Raw genomic sequence first — 19,979 nt, forward strand, 5'->3', positions numbered from 1 at the left:
TTTCTAGCATGTTCACTGCTCGTTTGGAACACAGGGATGGAAATTTTCTCACATTCCGACACATGTTTGCCGCATAAGCTATTTGTAATGAGTATGAAACACAAATACATACATGTACACTGGATACAGCACATCAACATTGATAATAATTTTTAAAAATGATATAATTCATTGTAATCATGTGTCAGTGTCATGTCGGACCCGACAACGCAGGTCCAGCATCAAAACACACTTAATCTGAAAAGTGTCGTGTTGGACCCAACAACGGAGGTCCAACATCAAAACACACTCAATCTGAAAAGTGCCGGCATTTTATAGGCGGTGAGTTTGTAATTGAACATTATAGAAGGTGATGTGAACCATCAATACGGCATCCTATCTTCAAGGAAGACGAGTGTACACTGTATGAAACCTAAAATTTCTGCAAGACAATGCAAAAACAAGAATTTTGCGTCTCTCCTGAGTCCAAATTATGAGGTTAAAGTGAGATGCTCACATTAGAGATGACAAGATGTAATTCTGAATCGAGCTACCATGAAAGTTGAGAAAAATAGTAAGTAGAGTCAAGCAAATTTAGCACTTTAATCACATTGATAATGTTCATTCAAAATCCCCATATAGTTTCCACAATGAAGCAGCTTTGGTTTGCAACATGACAAGGGAAAGAAAATTGGCACAAACAAATGCCTCTCTTAAACTTATAATTGTAATCTCACATATAAAAAAATAAAAAAATCCTTGAAAGCCAAAACAAAGAGAAATTGGATAACAATCAACTAATAAATCTATAGAATAAAATAAGAAATTGCTGAAAGAAGCTTATTGTTTCCCAAATTACAAGATACCTCAAACCTCCAAAGCCACATGAAGATGGGGACTGAATACCACAACGGTTGCCCCTTATACTTCTCACTTTTAGAAAATTGTAAACCTTAAGGTATTACTCGCCGCAAACAAGTTGTACTCCTCCATGAAAGCAGTCTCTTTCTTATTGCAACCATGATCTTTTTCAACTTGATCTGGCGAACTTTTTGAGTTGAAATCTCCAACATTTTCTGAAGATGCACTAGCCGTTTTGCGTTCATTTGAAAATGCTACAGGCCCACCAAAATGAAACAAGGAAAACCCACCGTTACTATCTTGTGACTTGGCGGAATTGCCACGTTGGTCTTCCCCATTCAGTCCTTTTCTTGAATTAGCTGCAACTGGAATAACCCTTTCTGCCATAGATTCATTAAAACGCTCTTGCATGGATGCCGGCTTAGAAATTTGACTCAGTTCCTCTCCATTTAAGCCGTTTGTTCTGGCAACTGGATGATAAACTGGAATTGCAGCAGGGTTAAATTGGGGTGTTGGTTGCTGTAAGGAACCATACTGCAAGCAGAACCGAGGGTCCTCATTCAAGTTATATCCAAGAGGGCCAGCATATAAATAGTGATTTGGGTGTACAAAGGGCATAGCAGGAGCAGCTGGCCATGAAACTGGGTTTTGATGGTAGTAACTCATTGCTGAAGGGGTCTGAAACACAGGAAACTGTATGTTTCGGTTTGGCATTGGAGGAAGAATGCTTTCAGCTTGAGAACATACATTGGCGAAAGAAATACCATTTTCAAAACTTTGGGCAGTTTCTAACACAGGACTCCCAAACACTTCACTTTCTGCTGCATCCAAGGATGGAACAGATAGCGATCTGCTTGACAAACCCACACCATTTGCATTATGAGTTTTCTCGATCTCAGGTTCATAACAGCCAGACACGCCATTGTCAACGCAGGTTGAACTATCTGTTACTTCGTATTTTTGGCTAGCATCTTCAGAATCTGAATTTGAGAATTCTGTATTTTCAGGGTTTGAAGAGGTTGTATTATTATCGCCCTCACTTAAGCATGATGAGCAGTTATCGGAACTAGAAATGCTACCCTGACTGCGATCAGAAGAATTATTCATGGCCGATCTCCTTGTCGGACTTATTGCAGGTTCCTCGGATCCAATTTCTGTGGAGCTGCAAGATCCTTCAGCTTCTGCATCAAGATCATTCTGACAACCTGGAGTGATTCCACCGCTCTTCAAATCACTATCATCATTGTCAATTTCACCTGAATCATCAACTTCATCAACAGGTGACCTGACTGGATCGAACGTCTGTAATACTTGACCTGTGGACCTCAACGTAACATCAGAGTCTGAATTACTACGTGCATACTTATTGAGCGATTCCGTAGGCTCCCAAACTTTCTTTGGTTGAAGCATATCCCTACTTGGATAGTTCCCTGAGAAGACTCTGTTTTTGGGTCTTCCGCTACTCTCATGCATTAAGTCTCCCTGATTATACTTACTACCCCGATAAAACTGCCTAGATGTATCTACAGCAGATTCAGACACACTAGTGGCTTTCATCTCGCGGCTACCTCTGGTCATTCTATTGTTCACGCTACAGCTGCAGGAATGGAAATCATATTTTTCACTCATCCGGTAGTTGGAACTATAGAACTTGTCATTGCACTTATGACCAACGTTACGACCATTGGTTTTCGGAACATTTATTTTTGATTGTCTGTTCAATCCACCACTGATTCCCCTGGAAGATGTCCCAAAATTATCTCCATAGTGTCTTGGCTCAGATCTTCCTACCATTCCACCATTTTCGTGAACAACTGCATTATGGTGCCTGTCAGACCACTTTGAAGACATATCGACTTGAAACTCTTTCCTATATCTAAGTCTTTGACGATAAAATTTTGGTTGTTCAACTTTGGAAGTACCATTCCTTTCATGTGCATTTGCAATGTCTCCATCATAGTCATCATAAGCATAGTCTTGTGCTCTGAAAGTACTACACTCACTCGAGAACTCTTCATCTTGGATGTTAGGATAATCATCCTGTGATATATTAGTCTCATCTGTTGCAATAACAGAATTCCTGCATGTAATAGCGTTATTTTGCTCTGTATCAGCAGGTGCAGGCAGTTCTTCCTTTGTTGCTTCAGGAGAGCTAGGAACATCAATTGACTCAGAACACTTTTCCTCTTTATTCTTATCCTTTCCTTTTAGTCTTTCCTTTCTCCTAAGTTTTTTTTCTCGTTCTTTTGCTCTTTTCCTCTCCTTGCGCTCTTCTTCTTCACGTTTTTCCTTTTCTTCTTCCTCAAGAAGTTTCGTCTGCAAAAATATCATATAATTAGGATTTAGGAAGTATATTCACAAGATAGATAGAAGCAAGATCTCAGTTTTTTCATTTAATTCTCAATAATCTGTTCCTAATAAAAGCATCATCATTAAGACCTGCTTTTCTAATGTAATGATCTCTTTGCATGCTACATGAACTCGTTCCTCCAGCAATTTTAGTGCAAGACAAACGAATATGCTATGCGCATTTTGACGTGCTGTTCCTTCTCTGAAAGCTTTTTCTACCTGTAAATACAGACATAGTTAGAAGCAGAACAAGATGACTACACACAAAAACCATGGCCAATGCAAAAAAAATCCAAACATCCATAAGTTTTACTTAAACCAACAAGTCTGGCAAAATAAACAAAGAGTAAAAACATAGTCTGCAGAATGCATTAAACTTTTTCTTATTATAAAGTGAAATAGATTGGATTACAATATGAAGTTCAACACATGCCTAATAGTAATGCCATCCTAAATCCAAAACTAAACAGTACCCTTTCCAATATAAATTTTTATTCATTTGACGTATTGATTTTTACCCCTCGCCTTATCAATTATACTGTTTCGTGAAGAGTGCCATATTATCCTTTAATTTTGATAGTTACGGATGACAAAACCTCAAAATTCAAAGATAGTGTACTGTAAAGATGTTCATAGAAGGTGGAATAAAAAAAGATTTTTAAGCACAAAATAGCAATAAAGCAAAGCATACCTGCTCTTTGAATATAACTGTAGCAGCATCTAGAAGAAATTCTCGAGCAAGTTCAGGGCTCTTCGCATGCTTTTGCGGACGAGTGCATTCTCCATCAAGCTCATTCCCATCTTTGTCCATCAAATCATCATCCTAGAAGCAAGCATTGTATAATTAACTGATGAAACTTAGACAACATTCCTCATAAACGATTTTTTAAATTCCATGAATTTTGGACATTAGAAGGGAATCCAATTTCCTTAATGAAACATGAAGTACCTCTTCTTCTTCCGCCTCTTCAGCATGCTCAAAGAATCTTTTAATACTTTCTCCTTTTGTGATGGTAACATAACCATCCCCTACAATTAGCCTGCAATGTACGCACTCTTGGCCCTTTAATGCATGAGCTTTAACACAAAACTCAGTACATCGGCCATCTAGTTTCCAAGCTCGGAGGGTAATGAAGCATGCACTCAAGCCACCAAGATCTAGGCCACTGACTTGAACACATCCATTTGTTCCAACATTTTCAAATTCCAAAATGTCTGCTTTTCCTTCGGTTGTCCCCACAGCCCACTCAAAGTGATGATACGATCCTACAGTATCTGCAAATGTTTGACGCCAATCCGCTTGAATTGAGTCATCAGATACCTGAAAAAGAAGATGTATTGAATTAAGAACAGTATCTAATATAGTCCTAATCCTAACATGTAGCATGATAAATCGTCTATTTCATACAAATGATATTAAAGAATCTACCATTGAAATCTGAATCACAGCAGATTTCACAGCATAGAAATATGGAAGTCATACCTCATACTGAAATGCAGTATCGGCAACACAAAACCAACTGGTGCAACGAGGTTCTCTACGCATGCGCTTCAGTTCTTTTAGCTCCTTGAATTCTCGAATAACATTTCTTCTACAATCTCTGCAAAACCTCTTGCTATCAAACCTGATAAACAAAAGGTAAGCTTTTAGTAAAATCTAAAAATAAAATGTAGTAATAAATAATATATATGTACACACACACAAGCAATACCCTCAAGGACAGAGTCATATACTTTCAACAATACTATAAACTATATCATGCAACAAATTATATGAAAATTTCACATATTCGAAGTAGCATGCGAACAAAGTTTAGGAAAATAATTTGCTTAATAACCAAAGGAAATAAATCTTCAAAATCTAATAGCATTAAAACAATAGAAAGCAACAAGTTTTCTTTGGAAGTGGAACAAGCCAGCAACCGGACATAATGTCAAAAAAAAAATTTAAAAATGCCAAGGAAGAAAATGATGTAGTAGATATATAATGTCAAATTTTATATTGGGCCTAACTCATCCTCACAAAACCGGCTTGTAAGGTGAGGATTGCCAAAGCTATATAAACGCTACACATGCCATATCTCTTTGCAATGTGGGACTAAATCCACCCCATCACACCCAACACAATGAAGGTGTTGGAGGCTGCAATGAAGGCAGCCCAAACGCGGCAATTAGGCGGATGGGGGCGGACCGCAATGAAGGCGGAATTTCCAACACACCCCCTCACGCTCGGGCCCAATGGGCCTGAAGCGTGGATGATGCGGGAAGCCCAACAATAGATCTAGGATAGGCTCTGATACCATGTCAGATTTTATATTGGGCCTAACTCATCCTCACAAAACCGGCTTGTAAGGTGAGGATTGCCAAAGCTATATAAACGCTACACATGCCATATCTCTTTGCAATGTGGGACTAAATCCACCCCATCACACCCAACACAATGAAGGTGTTGGAGGCTGCAATGAAGGCAGCCCAAACGCGGCAATTAGGCGGATGGGGGCGGACCGCAATGAAGGCGGAATTTCCAACACACCCCCTCACGCTCGGGCCCAATGGGCCTGAAGCGTGGATGATGCGGGAAGCCCAACAATAGATCTAGGATAGGCTCTGATACCATGTCAGATTTTATATTGGGCCTAACTCATCCTCACAAAACCGGCTTGTAAGGTGAGGATTGCCAAAGCTATATAAACGCTACACATGCCATATCTCTTTGCAATGTGGGACTAAATCCACCCCATCACACCCAACACAATGAAGGTGTTGGAGGCTGCAATGAAGGCAGCCCAAACGCGGCAATTAGGCGGATGGGGGCGGACCGCAATGAAGGCGGAATTTCCAACATATAATAATATCAAGTATTGAGATAAAATGCTAGCCAAAAATACTAAGTAAACAAGTATTGAGATGCAAAAAGAAAATGATGTAGTAGATACATAATAATTTCATTTTCTTACGTATACCGCAAGAAACAGAATTCGTCATTTGAGCGAACTAGTAGTGTTTTCAACATCATATACAGGTAATTGTTCTATCACAATTTCTATAATAATGTAAATGAGGACTAGTAGTGCTTTCAACATCGTATGTAGGATTGTTCGATCACAATTTCATAACTTAAGTGGAATCATTAGAGAGACTTAATATAATGTAAATGAGCATCACATTGAGATTGAAATATTTTTTTCAATTATTTTCTACTTCAATTTTTCAAAATCAGACTCATAAGAATTCTATTTGAAAAATTCAATTGCCACAAAGTATAAAAATAAAATAAAAAAATAGCAATAAAAAATATAAATAAAATAGATGTTGCAAATAAATACATAAAAGTCATAAAACGATAGAATTTGGAAATGAAGAAAATGGCACGTTAATATTATATACCGCAACAATTTGATATCAATTATCTTCTTTAACAGCTCACTTCAAACGAATATGAGAAAAGGGAAAGAATAAGAGCAAAATGTTAAAATTTCTAAAATATATAGACAATAAAGTAACAGTTAAAATATTTAATTATTTTATCTGTTAGAATAAAAAAAATGTTGAATTATTTAACGTTGTAGCATGAAAATCTATGACAGTCATCACGCACGCGCATTCATGCCTAAAATGAGTTTTTGTCCTTTTTTAAAATGCATTCAATGTAAGCGAACTACAAGTGTCATTGCATACTGCATCTAAGGAAAATATACTCAAGTCAATAAAGTAAAATAGGTAATAAAACATTCGATACTATCATTACTACAAATTATTATTGTTTAGTGGCTGTTACGGCCCTACATTATCTAAGATAACACACTATGGGTAATGGTCAAATAGAAATCACACCTGAACATGAGTCTCTCTATAAAATCTTCTTCCTTCATCCTTAGAAGAGATTGTCTTGTCTCCTCACCCAGTGCCGACCAAAAATCCACCAGTGTGTCACATGAAAGTCTGGCAGTATGTAGGGCACAAGTTTCCCTTGTCCCATGCCCTCTACCGTAACTCACTATTCCTTGGCTTATCCAACCACGGCCTCCGCCACCACAGGCATCAGGATAAAGCAGTTCTCTTTCCCGCTCCCTAGCGCGTGCGCCGTCAAATACCTGATATTATAAAAATGATAAGCTACCAAACAGGGAAAATGATTGCATCACGAGAACCCAATACAAATACGCCACACTTACAATTTGAAGTCCCTTCAGAGACTTTGAGTACAAGTAGCAATCCATAAGTGTGAGTGAACCCTCACGCGTTGTTGTCAAACCTCCCCAAGGATGGACTGATGGATCTTGAATGTCATCTAGGACCCCATTGGAAATCGATGATCCACCGTTATTTGGATTTTTGAAACCCCCATGTCTGCCACAAGGAAACTGAACACATGTTCCTTCTTGCTGCAAAGATTTTCCATACATAACGATCTGCAAAAAGCCTTCAAGAAGCAATCCATTGCATCTGGAGCAGTACATATTTTTTCGCGCTTGCTCAAAAAGGGTTTGCTTGTCTATCCTCAAGAGTTCCTGCCGAGCTTGTGGTGACAACTCACTCCAAAACTATATCACAAATAAATAAAAACAATAAACACAAAAATGAAACCGTTAAGGATATTACGAACCACAAATTTATCTCCAAGAAAATGGTAACAACATGCACAACACATTCTCTATTCCTGTGACTTATATTATCAATTCCAATATCGGCTCCTTATTTACAACAAGCTATGATGCATGGACACTCATCAAACACTGACACGACACGATACTTATGACTACTTTGAATTACATCATTTTCTCAAATTATTATCGGGCGTGGACGTGTCAGTGTCCGGTGTATGTGCCCATGCTTCATAGTTTATACAAGCCAATACATTTTTAATATATAAAATAAAATAACAATGGTTCACATTAGTACAATACATACTAATGGTTAACTTATATAAATAACTTGTGAACTACTAGAAATTCAAACCATATGTAACATCAATTTACTTTTATATAGCATTATTTTCAGGCACTGATGTGAACACAAGAAAGTAAACTAAATAACCAATTATCAAACAATAAAAAATGATTGCATCCAATAATCATACAAATAAAAAATCAATCAATGAATTTTCATCACTGCCAGCCAGATCCAATAACCAATCATTTGCAACACAGCAACCAATACAAAACAATGATCTAGCATCATCTAAAATAATAAAAAAAATTGGATCGATATATACCTTATGGAGCTGATTGTAACCAACATCATCACGATTCTTGGACCAAAATCCATTGGCAGAAAGAGAATTAATCGATGGCGATGAGCCATTAGTGAATTGAGGTAATCCTGGCATATTAAATTAATTTTTCAATATGTAGAAAAAGATTGATACAAAAAAGTTTTCATTCCTTTGAATAAGGATCGAAACGGATTATTGAATTTTGATGTGAATCGGAATCGAAGATGAAAAAAAATGATGGATGATGAATAAAGAATTGACAAAATCTAGATGAATAATTCACAGATCGAGAATTGGTAGAGAGATTTAGAGAGAGAAAAAGAGGAAGGGTGTGGTGTGGTGTGTTCAATTAGGATGAAGATGAGATTTGGTGTCATGTGAGACTGCTTTGTTTGTGTGTTTGTGTGTTGTGTCATGTCGTCATGTATACATTCACATATTATACATTTATATATATATGAAGTTGTAGAAAAGTTTGAGAAAGAAAGAAAGAAAGACATACTCAAGGTGAAAAAATTTATTTTGGTAATGCTAAATTATTATTATTTTTATTTTATTTTATTTAGATAAGTGATAAGTACCACCAAAATTCATAAAGGTTCGATGGATTCGATAAAGATATCAAATTAGAGGTTTAAAGAATATGATAAAGACGTTTAATCTAGTAATATTGATAATTTGTTAGTTGAGTTAAAGTTTATGATTTATCTTTTTTGTTTACTAATATTGTTATTGTTAATTTAATTTATTATTACGTGCTAATCACGGAAACAAAATTACACTTTTATAATATTGGTCGTTTTCTGAATCTTGAGGTTTACCCTAACTCTGAAAAGTTATCATTTAAGTAAACTTGTTTGTGTAAAAAAAGTTGCAACATGGTGACATCATATTTTGACTTAATAATGTTGACACTTTATGTTATGAGAAATGCTATCCTCAAACTCTCTCACAAACTCCTTTTAACACACTCCACTATATTGGTCCACGTTGCACCTTTTATGACTCGTCTAATTAGTTACTGATTGAGCAATTTAAAAAGGTATTTAATATTTTTTATTTTAATTTTTTTACTATAATAACTACTCACACGTATGTAACCCACAATTCCCGTAAAAATAGTCACTTGGATAATCTGTGAAGGCAATGAAGAGTGATGAAGCTAACTTTCACATTTTAAATATTTGAATGGTTGTTTAAGTAAACCAGACAAGTTGATCGAGACACTAATTATCAACTACTCTTGGACTAAAACATAGTGTTTTGAATGCAAACTGCCACTGCAAACAATATTTGAATATAAACTAAGAAGTATATATAAGTAACAATATATGGTCTGTGAAAAGATCTAGCTGAATTATAAAATCAACACTACCAAATCCAGTAAAATATCATCTAGTTTGCACAAAAATCCAATAAAAAATCCTACAAAACAAATCTCTAAAACAACTTTATTAACTCCTCGAACACTCTTGATTTGCCTGTGAAAATGAGAAAATGAAAGACAGTTAGTTGAAATTCAAAATGCATCTTATAGCCAAAACATTAAGTATAATGTCATACCATCATTGTTGATGCAACTTTGATTTCATCATGTGAGATATTGTTTCACTTTAAACAATGACAGACTTCAAATCACTTCAAATGACAACAAATATATAACAATAATGAGAAAATCATGTTAAAATAAGATCATTGTAGAAATTTTGATAAAGTGGAAATATTCTAACCTTCTTTTTTTTATCATTAGATGTTCTTTTACGACCTTTCTCTATTCCACTCTTAATTCTTCTTGGAGCACCTTTTGTTTTTTTCTCTTGAGGATCACGTAGTGGCTTCTCATGTAAATTGTTATGACTAACTTTTTCCTTGTCTATTTTCAAAGATTGATTGATAGTTACACATTGTTTCAGGGCCTCTTCAAGTGCATGACATGCAAAATCATAACTCTCAAAACTTAATGATCCTTCCTCAAGCAATTCTATAGCATTTTCATATAAATGATCATATCTCTCCTTACTAGAACAAACATCTTTCTTTTTCCTTTTGTGATGCTTGCTTCTAACATCTTTGGTCCATCTTCTCAATATATAATGTGGCGGGACAGCAAATACACCAACAGCTTGGAGTGCCATTAATGAATGTCTACAAAGATATCCATTATACTCAAACAAGTGACATATGCATGATATTTCCTCTTTTGATACATCACACTCTACAATAAACTCTTCATTTTTCTGAAAGTCAAAGATTTTAAAAGTGGTAACTTGATTATCTTTATGCTCTTTCACAATACGACATCCAGATAATCCCAAAATTTCAACTTGAAATTTTTTGAAGACTTCATGTGTATAAATCATTGACATTTGCTTCTCAAAAGGTGATGGAGTCCTAAGAACAGGTTGTTTGTGCCATGTATTAAAATCAGCTTGCATTTCCGCCTCTTCTCTATCTTGTAAAGCAACCTTATATTTTTCAACAAATTCCCGTAATGTAGTTTTCTTACATACATATTTGTCAAAAAAAGAATTAATGCTCTCTGATCTCTGAGTAGTTGACATGCCACCAAAAAAAGTATCCTTCATGTAAACAGGAACCCAATGTTCACGTTCTTCATATAAAGAGTGAATCCACACATCTCTCGATAGTTGAAATTTTTCTACCATTTCATGCCATGAATCTTCAAATTGTTGTTTTGACCAAGACTTATAAATGCATATGTTGAGATATATCATGAAGTCTCTATGTTTACTCAATACATGACTAAGCTTCTCGGGCACCTTACGAAGTATATGCCAAAGACAAAAGCGATGTCGAGTATTAGGAAATACCTCTTTAATAGATGCTTTCATTGCTCTATCTTGATCAGTTATAATTGCATTCGGAGGTTTTCCACCCATTGCTCTGAGCCATGTTTTCATCAACCATGTGAAAGTATGTGTGGACTCATCTGAGAGTAATGCACAACCAAGTAACCTTGATTGAAAGTGATTGTTTACACCAATAAAAGGAGCAAATGGCATTTTGTACTTATTTGTGATATATGTGGTATCAAACGAAATCACATCTCCAAACTCTTGATAGTCATCTCTACCTTTTGCATCAACCCAAAATACATTTTTTATACGATCCTCATCATCCAAATCTATTGCATAAAAGAATTTTGGGTTTTCTTCTTGCATGTGCATAAAACACTCCAACATTGCATTTGCATCTCCTGATTCTAAAGCCAAGCGCCGACCTTTATCTAAATGATTTCTGATATCTTTCTCCAAGCAACCAATGTTTTCATATCCTCCATGTTGTTTGGCCATTGCATCGTAAATTTGGCTTGTTCTCACTCCAGCATGTTGCCAATTTTCAATACAATGCTTTTGAGCTTTATTGATTCCTCTATGACAAGGAAAATAATGTGCATATCCTGGAAAAAGTTCATGGTTATGATGTTTAATGAAATTGTGAACAATCCAGTTTCCGTCACAATTTCTTTTTATACGTAAGCTAGCCTCACATTCCACCTTCAAACAAGGACGTGGATTTTGTGCAATGGATTCCCGCTGCTTCCCATATCTTGTGCAAGCATAAGTCACATCAATAAACTGTCTCGAAGCTTTTGAACGACGACTATGTTTAGTTGATATTCCAAACCCGACAACTTTAGCATAATCCCTGTAAAATGAATGAGCATTTTCTTGTGAACCAAATTTCATTCCAGTGTATGGTTCTTTATCATTAACCTCAACAGCACATGAATCATTGTCGACAGTTTCATTGAAAGCTTGCTCTTCAATCCCATCAACAACATGCTCTCCATTTCCATCAACTTCCATGAATTCCTATACTATAAAACAAGTAACCATATTACTAAAAACAAAAATAACTAATTATAGTATACCAAACGTAAAAGAATACATTTATGATAAAGTTGGTTGGATAACATCAAAATAAAAAATATATTACAATAGAAAATTATATGCTAAAACTGATAGTCTACAAGCCACGTATTTATTGCCATAGTATATCAACCCGTAATTTATCTCAACTTACTTTAATTAAGAGATAATAACAGAGTGAAAGTAGTAGTGAAATATAAGACTTGTAGATGTTGGTTGTCTTCAAAAGAGGTGATGGTAGCATGCATCAACAATTTTTTGACAGAGAAAAGAACAACTTGCAATTTGTGTAGCGGCAAGGAGAATTCACAGTGGCGCCAAGGGAAAAAGACTATTTTTGCGGGAATTGTGGGTTACATACAACGTGTGAGTAGTTATTATAGAAAAAAAATTAAAATAAAAAAATATTAATTACCTTTTTAAATTGCATAAAAGGTGCAACGTGGACCAATATAGTGGAGTGTGTTAGAAGGAGTTTGTGAGAGAGTTTGGGGATAGCATTTCTCTTATGTTATTAGTTTCTAAACCATGTTCATAATTATTTTTATTTTTATTGTTAATTTAATTTATTATTACCTGCTAATCACGTAAACAAAATTACACTTTTGCAATATTGGTCGTTTTCTGAATCTAGAGGTTTACCCTAACTCTGAAAAGTTACTGTGATTCAATTTATGTAAACTTGTTTGTGGAAAAAAAGTTGCAACATGATGACATCATATTTTGACTTAATAATGTTGACACTTTATGTTAATAGTTTCTAAAACATGTTCACAATTATTTACGTAATAAAATGTGATTGGATGAATGCGTAAAAAATAATTATAATGTCCATATATACAACGAGTTGGAAATCAATGTTTACTATATAATTTATAATTTGTATAATAAAATTTGATCGGATAATTGCGTAAAAAAAAGTATAAGGACCATATATACAACGAGTATATGTCGTGTTGGAAATCAATGTTTACTAAATAATTTATTATTTATATAATAAATCTAATCGAATGAATATATAAAAAACTCTATATAGTGATAATACATTGCACGTTTATGTTACGTAACGTAACAAATCATTGTTTGGTTATTAATCAAACAAATATCAATGTTTCATTAGTTTAAGCAGCAAGAAATTCAAAAATTGTAAGTAATTGACTCAAGATTAAAACTTTTTTAAAAAAAGAATAGGCAAAACTATTATTAATAACCCATCGAATTACAATTATTCATAGTGGACTCACTAATGATAACACCAAGGATCGTTCCAACCCAACGTTTATCACATAACATGGATGCCCTTATATAATAGCGGATATGACTTCTAAGTACCTGCTATGTCAAGCATATAATATAACTAGTTTTTGAAATTTATGTGCCCTTGATTCTGAAATCTTGTTACAGTCAAAGAGACAAAACAACCACCCAGGTCAGAGACAAAACAACCACCATTCTTCTCACAGTCGAAGACAGACAAAGAAAAGAGGTGAAACAAACCTAATTGAAACCTGAAGATGAAAACGATGAAGCTGCCAATTACAACAAGCACATCCACCACAAGGACGGCGGTTTTAAAAAGCCAACACCATATGCAAAAATGCAAACAGTCCTTATCCAGGTAGAAAAGTGGCCCAACCACGAAACTCCGGTTGCAAACTACAAACAGAGAGGTAACAGAACGACCGTGACGATACGCCGACGGTAAAGTGACCCTAAAGGGTTAACGACCCCTGTTACAATAAATTAGCTCGCACTTTCACTATATTTATCCTCCCTTTTTCTCCAACATGAGACATTTAAAACTTTTAAAGAGATAAATTAATAAATAAAAATACAAGTGTTTCTAATTTTTAGAACTCTTTTTTCGGTGAAAGAACTTGTTTTACTTTATATTATTATTATTATTATTATTATTATTATTATTATTAAAGAAAATAAAAAGATAGAGGTCAAAATAACATGTAATTCACATTCAAAAGCAAAACATTTATTAGTAGTAATTAATGTCATTTTAATATCAACAGAAGAACAAAAAGTTCAAGGCCGGTTTGAATGTTACCTCTCTCATGTTGATGAGAGTCTACGAAGACAAATAAAATCTTCATTCTCTACAGAGACCAAAATCAAATGTTTCAGGATTTGTACAATTTATAAAATCATCGTGTGACATCCTAAAACAATTTAAAAAATTCATTCTTCTTTCCATATACGACCTGTGACCCTCAACTTTAATTGTTGTTTATCACCACCTGAAAAATAAAGAGCTAGATTTCTTTGAATGATGAGTCCATCTTGACTGTCACGGACTTTTCTATGACTCTCGCGAATGCTCCTTGGAATTCCCTGCCATATTAGTTTGCGGCTATTTGCCCCAACCTCTAAACTATACCTGAATTTCTTTGCCTCTTTCTCATCACCCAAAAATCGTAAAAATGCCATATAAACTGGAGATGTGCCAAGTAGAAACGCCTCGAAGTGCAAGCAAAAATGCTTTCCAAAACAATTAAAAACCTACAAAGATATGAAGCTTTCAATGATGACACGTTTTCGACTTGCATTTTAGGTTGAAGAAATATTTTGGACACAAATCAACGGAAAATATTACATTATGCAAATGAAATCAATTTGAATAGATAAATCATCAAAATTTATAAAAATGTGAGTGACACTAATATACACTTCAAAGAAGACGTCCAATGATGAACCTCTTGAATTGTACATACTATAGTGAGTTAACTTTTTTTTTTCTTTGCGTTTTAACATAAAAATACAATATATATAATCATCTAATAAATTTTTAAATAATAACTTACGGTTAGCATCCATGTGGCATTTTCAACTTCATGTGGATTTGATTTGACATATCGATGGTTAAAGGTGAATCCGTCATGTATGTCGACCTTGTGATCCTCCTTGAGATGGGTCATAAGTGTTGGAATGTCACACATCATAGAGCACTCTGATCCAGCATATGGGCAATTGTATGGACGAAATTGACAATTCTGCTCATGCTTTAGCTTAGTGTGGTATGCGAATATATCATGACAACCTAGATTATGGTATCTGCATGGAAGCTCCATTGATTCTGCGACTTTCTCTAAAGCCAAACACCTTATATTCCCAAGATCACGATGACATGTTGGGCAACGATTATGCACTACAATCTTACAATTGGAACATAATGTGTGGCCATTTGGGCACTGAAACACATAATGGAGAGACATGACATCAAGGAAAATATTAAAATTTAGAAATCTCATAAATGAACATCTAATTAACAAGTATTAGCTAGGGATTTTATTTCATAAATTTATACAGACACTACATAAAATATTAGTGACCGAAATATGATATATAGATCATTTCTTAGTTTAAATATGAACTTGAACCAACCCAACATTTTGACTTGGTAAATTTTTTGGTCAGCTGGGTTCAAACAAGTTATAATCTACTCCAATAGCACAACTTCAAAATATGCAAAAATCTAATCTAATAAATAAAACACACACATCAATATATATATATATATATATATATATATATATATATATATATATATATATTACCCACGATATTAATTTATGAAGCAATAAAATATCAAGAGAATGTTACAACAAATTTCTCGAAGGAAAAAACCTACCACACAAACTCCCTTCGCAAATAAATTGAACCACATTTTAAATTGGCTTATTTGAGCACTTGTAAAATTGTTTGGGAGAGTTTATAGAAACAATTCTGGCATTCTGGCATGTCAACAAGTTTTCAGCAACTTATTTTCATAAGCTCTCCATGATAATTCATAAAAACAACTTTTAGCTTATATGAAATTAGTCTGACTTTATTTTTCCTCTGTTATAGAAGAAATGACTTATATTGTGAGTCATTAAATTTTACATTGGTTCCAAGGATTTAAGCCATTAAATTTTCTAGTTATGGTCCTTACCCAATCCATCCCTATCATTCAAGATTAATACCAAATTGAAGTGTAATACACATCGACATTAGGGTGAATTGTCCCAAATTAGTATTTAAGCAATAAGTAATAAAAATATTTTGTGGAAAAAATCATTCTACATGAGTATGAAGATATAGATTAACAATCCCATTCAATATACCCGTTTTATTTTAACATCATGTAGTATAAAATATGAGCTTTTTGAACATGCAAGTAAATTTCAAGTTGAAAGAAAAGTGAGTTTCAAATTGAGATGAAATTACGAGTACTAAACCTGATGAATTGGGGGATACATTAAATTCTTGCAAACAGGACACTCTAGTAGGTCATAGACACCATTCTTTGAATGATTCCCATTCTTACCATCCAAATAAGTCCTTGATTTAGCAAATGTACTATTATAGTTGGCCTCAGATTTAGACTTAGATGTCTCAAAATCTGAAAATATCAGGTTAGACTCAAGAACTTCTTTGAAAGAACTGCCAGTGCCTCCTAGATCCATTGAAAAATCAAGACCTATAATAATCCTTTTTCAATGACCAAGACTCGGAATTCTTCTTTCATATGTTTCTACAAGCGTCACTCATCTGTTACAAAATAAAGAGATCAATTCATAAACAACATACTCAATAAATGATATACTATTTTAAAACGGTATATCCTTCATTTCTTCAAAGTTCATGAATTCAATAAAAGAAAATATTTATTATGCCAACATCATACACCATAGTAGTTTTTAAAATTGTACTTTGTCAATTAAATCTTTCTCATTACCAAAACAATAATGAATTCAATAGAAAATATTCATGTATTTGCATTTCATCAGTTTAACTACATGGAAAAAAGAACAACGCATATTTCTCTAACAAAAGATGCCCTTTAAACTTTTTCTTTGGATCAATTTGCCCTTTAAACTTCAAACTACTATGAAATTATTAAAATCAATATCCAAAACTTTCAATGTACTTTGATTTAAGATGAAGAAAGAAAATAACAAAGTCACAACTCGCAACAAAATACCACCACCGAGAACAACATTCTCATCCCATAAACACCCTTCTTTATTCTTACTTCTATCCTATGTCTCCGATTTCTTGAAAAATCTAGGAAATTGTGGAAAATTCCAAGTCAACATTCATGTTTATATTAAGGTGTAGTCAGGTGACATGAGTTAGGACACCGAAACAAGATTAAGGAGGAGATTCATGTTTCAATCTATCCTGCTAACAAATTCCTCACTCCCTAATAAATTATATATCCATTAACATTTTCAAACAAACATTGGATCACTAACTCATTTCTCTCTCCCACCTCAAACCTTCCACCAAAACAATCAATATGAGAAAAGATAAAAACAACAATGCAGAGATTAACCAAGCACATTATCAAAAAAAACAAAAAAATAACCACGCAACATAGTTCTTGTTGGCTTTTACCAAAAAATAACTGTATAGCACCTACAAAAAAAAAAACAACAGCCAATCTTCAAATTTAACATCTTAAATAAAACCACCATTAACTTATCACATGCAAAATAACATTTCATTCCTTTAACATGAACAATGAAACAAAATTAGGCACATAACATGACATGCCAAATAAAAATATACCTGAAAGACTATCATCCATAAAGTCACAAGATGTAAAATTTTTTTAAAGTTAAAATTAAATAAACAAACAAAAGCACATTTTTTAATCACAAACAACATGTTCATTTGGGTGAACAATAAAAAAGATCTAACAACTTTAAAATAATAATAATAATAATAATAATTTAAATTAAATGTAGCAATAAACGATGAACAATTTGTACCACAAAGTCCGCAAGATGTCGAGAGTTAGTTATGAATGGACGTCGAGCATCAAGATTGCCTTTTTCTTCTTTCTTTCTTTCTTTCTTTCTTTCTTCTATGTTTTTTTTTTAAATCATAATGTTTGTTTTTGTTACTTGTATTGTGCTATATTTTTTGTTGTTTATCTTTTATTAATTATTATCTTTCTTTTTAAAATTTATTTGTTTCTAACAACAATTTAATTTTCTTTTAAAATTGGTAAAATATTTTGACTTTTTTTTCTAATTAATTAAGTACGCTCCTCACAAATGTGGATGCAACAATGATAATACTAGTTTCAGATGTCATCACCACCTCCCAGCATAAATTTACAACAACTTTTTCTCCTTGGAATAATTATGTTTATGAAATGAAATAAATTAATTTTCATTTTCATGCTTAACATATTAGTATCTCTTTAATTTAGTTTTGAAAATATATGAAATAAAAAAAAACCGACTTTTTTTGTTACCAAAAAGGGTGTCTAGTAATCCAGAATTCAATCGGTAGATTATTTCAGGCCAATCATTTAGTTAAAAATAAATAAACTTTAAAATAAATTTGTTATTACTCATTAAAAAAAATAAAAGAGTAGTGTTATATGGTATGAATACCATACTCACGAAACACAAGAAAGGGGTGTAAGTAGTGTAACACCCTAACCCATACTACCCTTAAAAACGTAATATTAAAAACTTTTTAACAAGTGTAAAGGCAGAGTGTCACGCGGTAATTAAAACACAAGCATACACACAGAGCGTCATGAAGTTTAACATGAAAAGCAACAGCGGATTCAATAAAAACCAAGCATGCATAAAGATATATATACATAAGCCATATTCATCCCTAAGGATGTCACTTATACAAGAACTAGCATAACAAAAGGTAACACCGATATACGATGAAAGCCAAGCGTAATCCCCGACTCGATGTTACATTACCAGAGCAATTACTATTTACAAACTCTACCCAAAAGCTAGCACTAAAAGGAGAAATCTATGCTAAGTCTCCTCACCAAAAGATACTTCAACACCAAGCTAAAACAGCAGTCTAATCGTCGGCACAGTCCTCAGCCTGAATATCTGAACCCCCAAAGGTCCAGCAAATAACACAAAGCAGAGAGTTAGAAAACATAATCGCATATCATACGAGTATAAGAAAGGCCTTACACTTTCGAACTATCATACATATTCTAACTCACGCCATACAATTACAGTATTAAATACATAGGAATTTACCTAGTATGCTACTTACAGCAAACACGTCAAAACCAGTCAAGTAATGTCACATAACGATTACCAAGTAAATGTGCATATACCCTAATGCAATCTAATGCCAATCAATTCACTGTCATGCCATCCCTAAACATGACTAAATGCATGTGGTACCAAGGCGTCTCACCAACGGTGGACCAAGAACAGTTTTATATCTTGCTGGATATGTCGGAACTTACCGAACCATCTTATCTCCCTTGGATAAGCCAACACAGTTTTATATCCTGTTGGATAGCAGCTCTGGACTCATGGATTCATCTAATCCGATCCTCGGCTTCATTATGGACACATAATCCATTTTCGTTATTGGAACCCAAGTTTCCAATGTTCACATACAATCATGAATGCATGTATGTATGCACATATCAACCATATGATATTCTCTAGCTCGAAGCTACTCTTTATGAATGCGGGAACACAATCCTAACACATTCACTTAACATTACAACTTAATGCCAAAACAACACAATATTCACTTTAAACTGCATCTCATTGCATACACGTACAAACCATATAACGATTAACAATAAGCATTAACAGCATCAACATGTATCAACAATCATGTAAGGATACCCTTAAACCATGTTACAAGTGCCTAATTACACTTACAACCATTAACAA

General features: G+C 34.0%; 3 protein-coding genes across 3 annotated transcripts; all 3 read right to left on the reverse strand.

Moving 5' to 3' along the window:
- Positions 1-563: 563 nt before the first annotated feature.
- Positions 564-8,937, reverse strand: LOC123906392. Its single transcript, XM_045956305.1, has 8 exons — positions 8,405-8,937; positions 7,365-7,733; positions 7,024-7,283; positions 4,673-4,814; positions 4,139-4,510; positions 3,881-4,012; positions 3,280-3,408; positions 564-3,156 (listed from the first exon to the last, which is right to left on the reverse strand). The coding sequence occupies exons 1-8, from the start codon at positions 8,516-8,518 to the stop codon at positions 916-918; spliced, it is 3,759 nt and encodes a 1,252-aa protein (XP_045812261.1). The 5' UTR covers positions 8,519-8,937; the 3' UTR covers positions 564-915.
- Positions 8,938-9,831: 894 nt separating this feature from the next.
- On the reverse strand, positions 9,832-12,236 carry LOC123906403 (protein FAR-RED IMPAIRED RESPONSE 1-like). The gene is made up of 3 exons (XM_045956306.1): positions 11,286-12,236; positions 10,135-10,232; positions 9,832-9,885 (listed from the first exon to the last, which is right to left on the reverse strand). Exons 1-3 carry the CDS (start codon positions 12,232-12,234, stop codon positions 9,859-9,861), a joined length of 1,074 nt encoding a protein of 357 aa, XP_045812262.1. The 5' UTR covers positions 12,235-12,236; the 3' UTR covers positions 9,832-9,858.
- Positions 12,237-14,487: 2,251 nt separating this feature from the next.
- LOC123896479 (E3 ubiquitin-protein ligase SINAT2-like) lies at positions 14,488-16,754 on the reverse strand. The gene is made up of 3 exons (XM_045946862.1): positions 16,527-16,754; positions 15,111-15,497; positions 14,488-14,808 (listed from the first exon to the last, which is right to left on the reverse strand). The coding sequence occupies exons 1-3, from the start codon at positions 16,752-16,754 to the stop codon at positions 14,488-14,490; spliced, it is 936 nt and encodes a 311-aa protein (XP_045802818.1).
- Positions 16,755-19,979: the final 3,225 nt, after the last annotated feature.

Source organism: Trifolium pratense, linkage group LG1 (assembly GCF_020283565.1).
Source record: "Trifolium pratense cultivar HEN17-A07 linkage group LG1, ARS_RC_1.1, whole genome shotgun sequence".
NCBI lineage: Eukaryota > Viridiplantae > Streptophyta > Magnoliopsida > Fabales > Fabaceae > Trifolium > Trifolium pratense.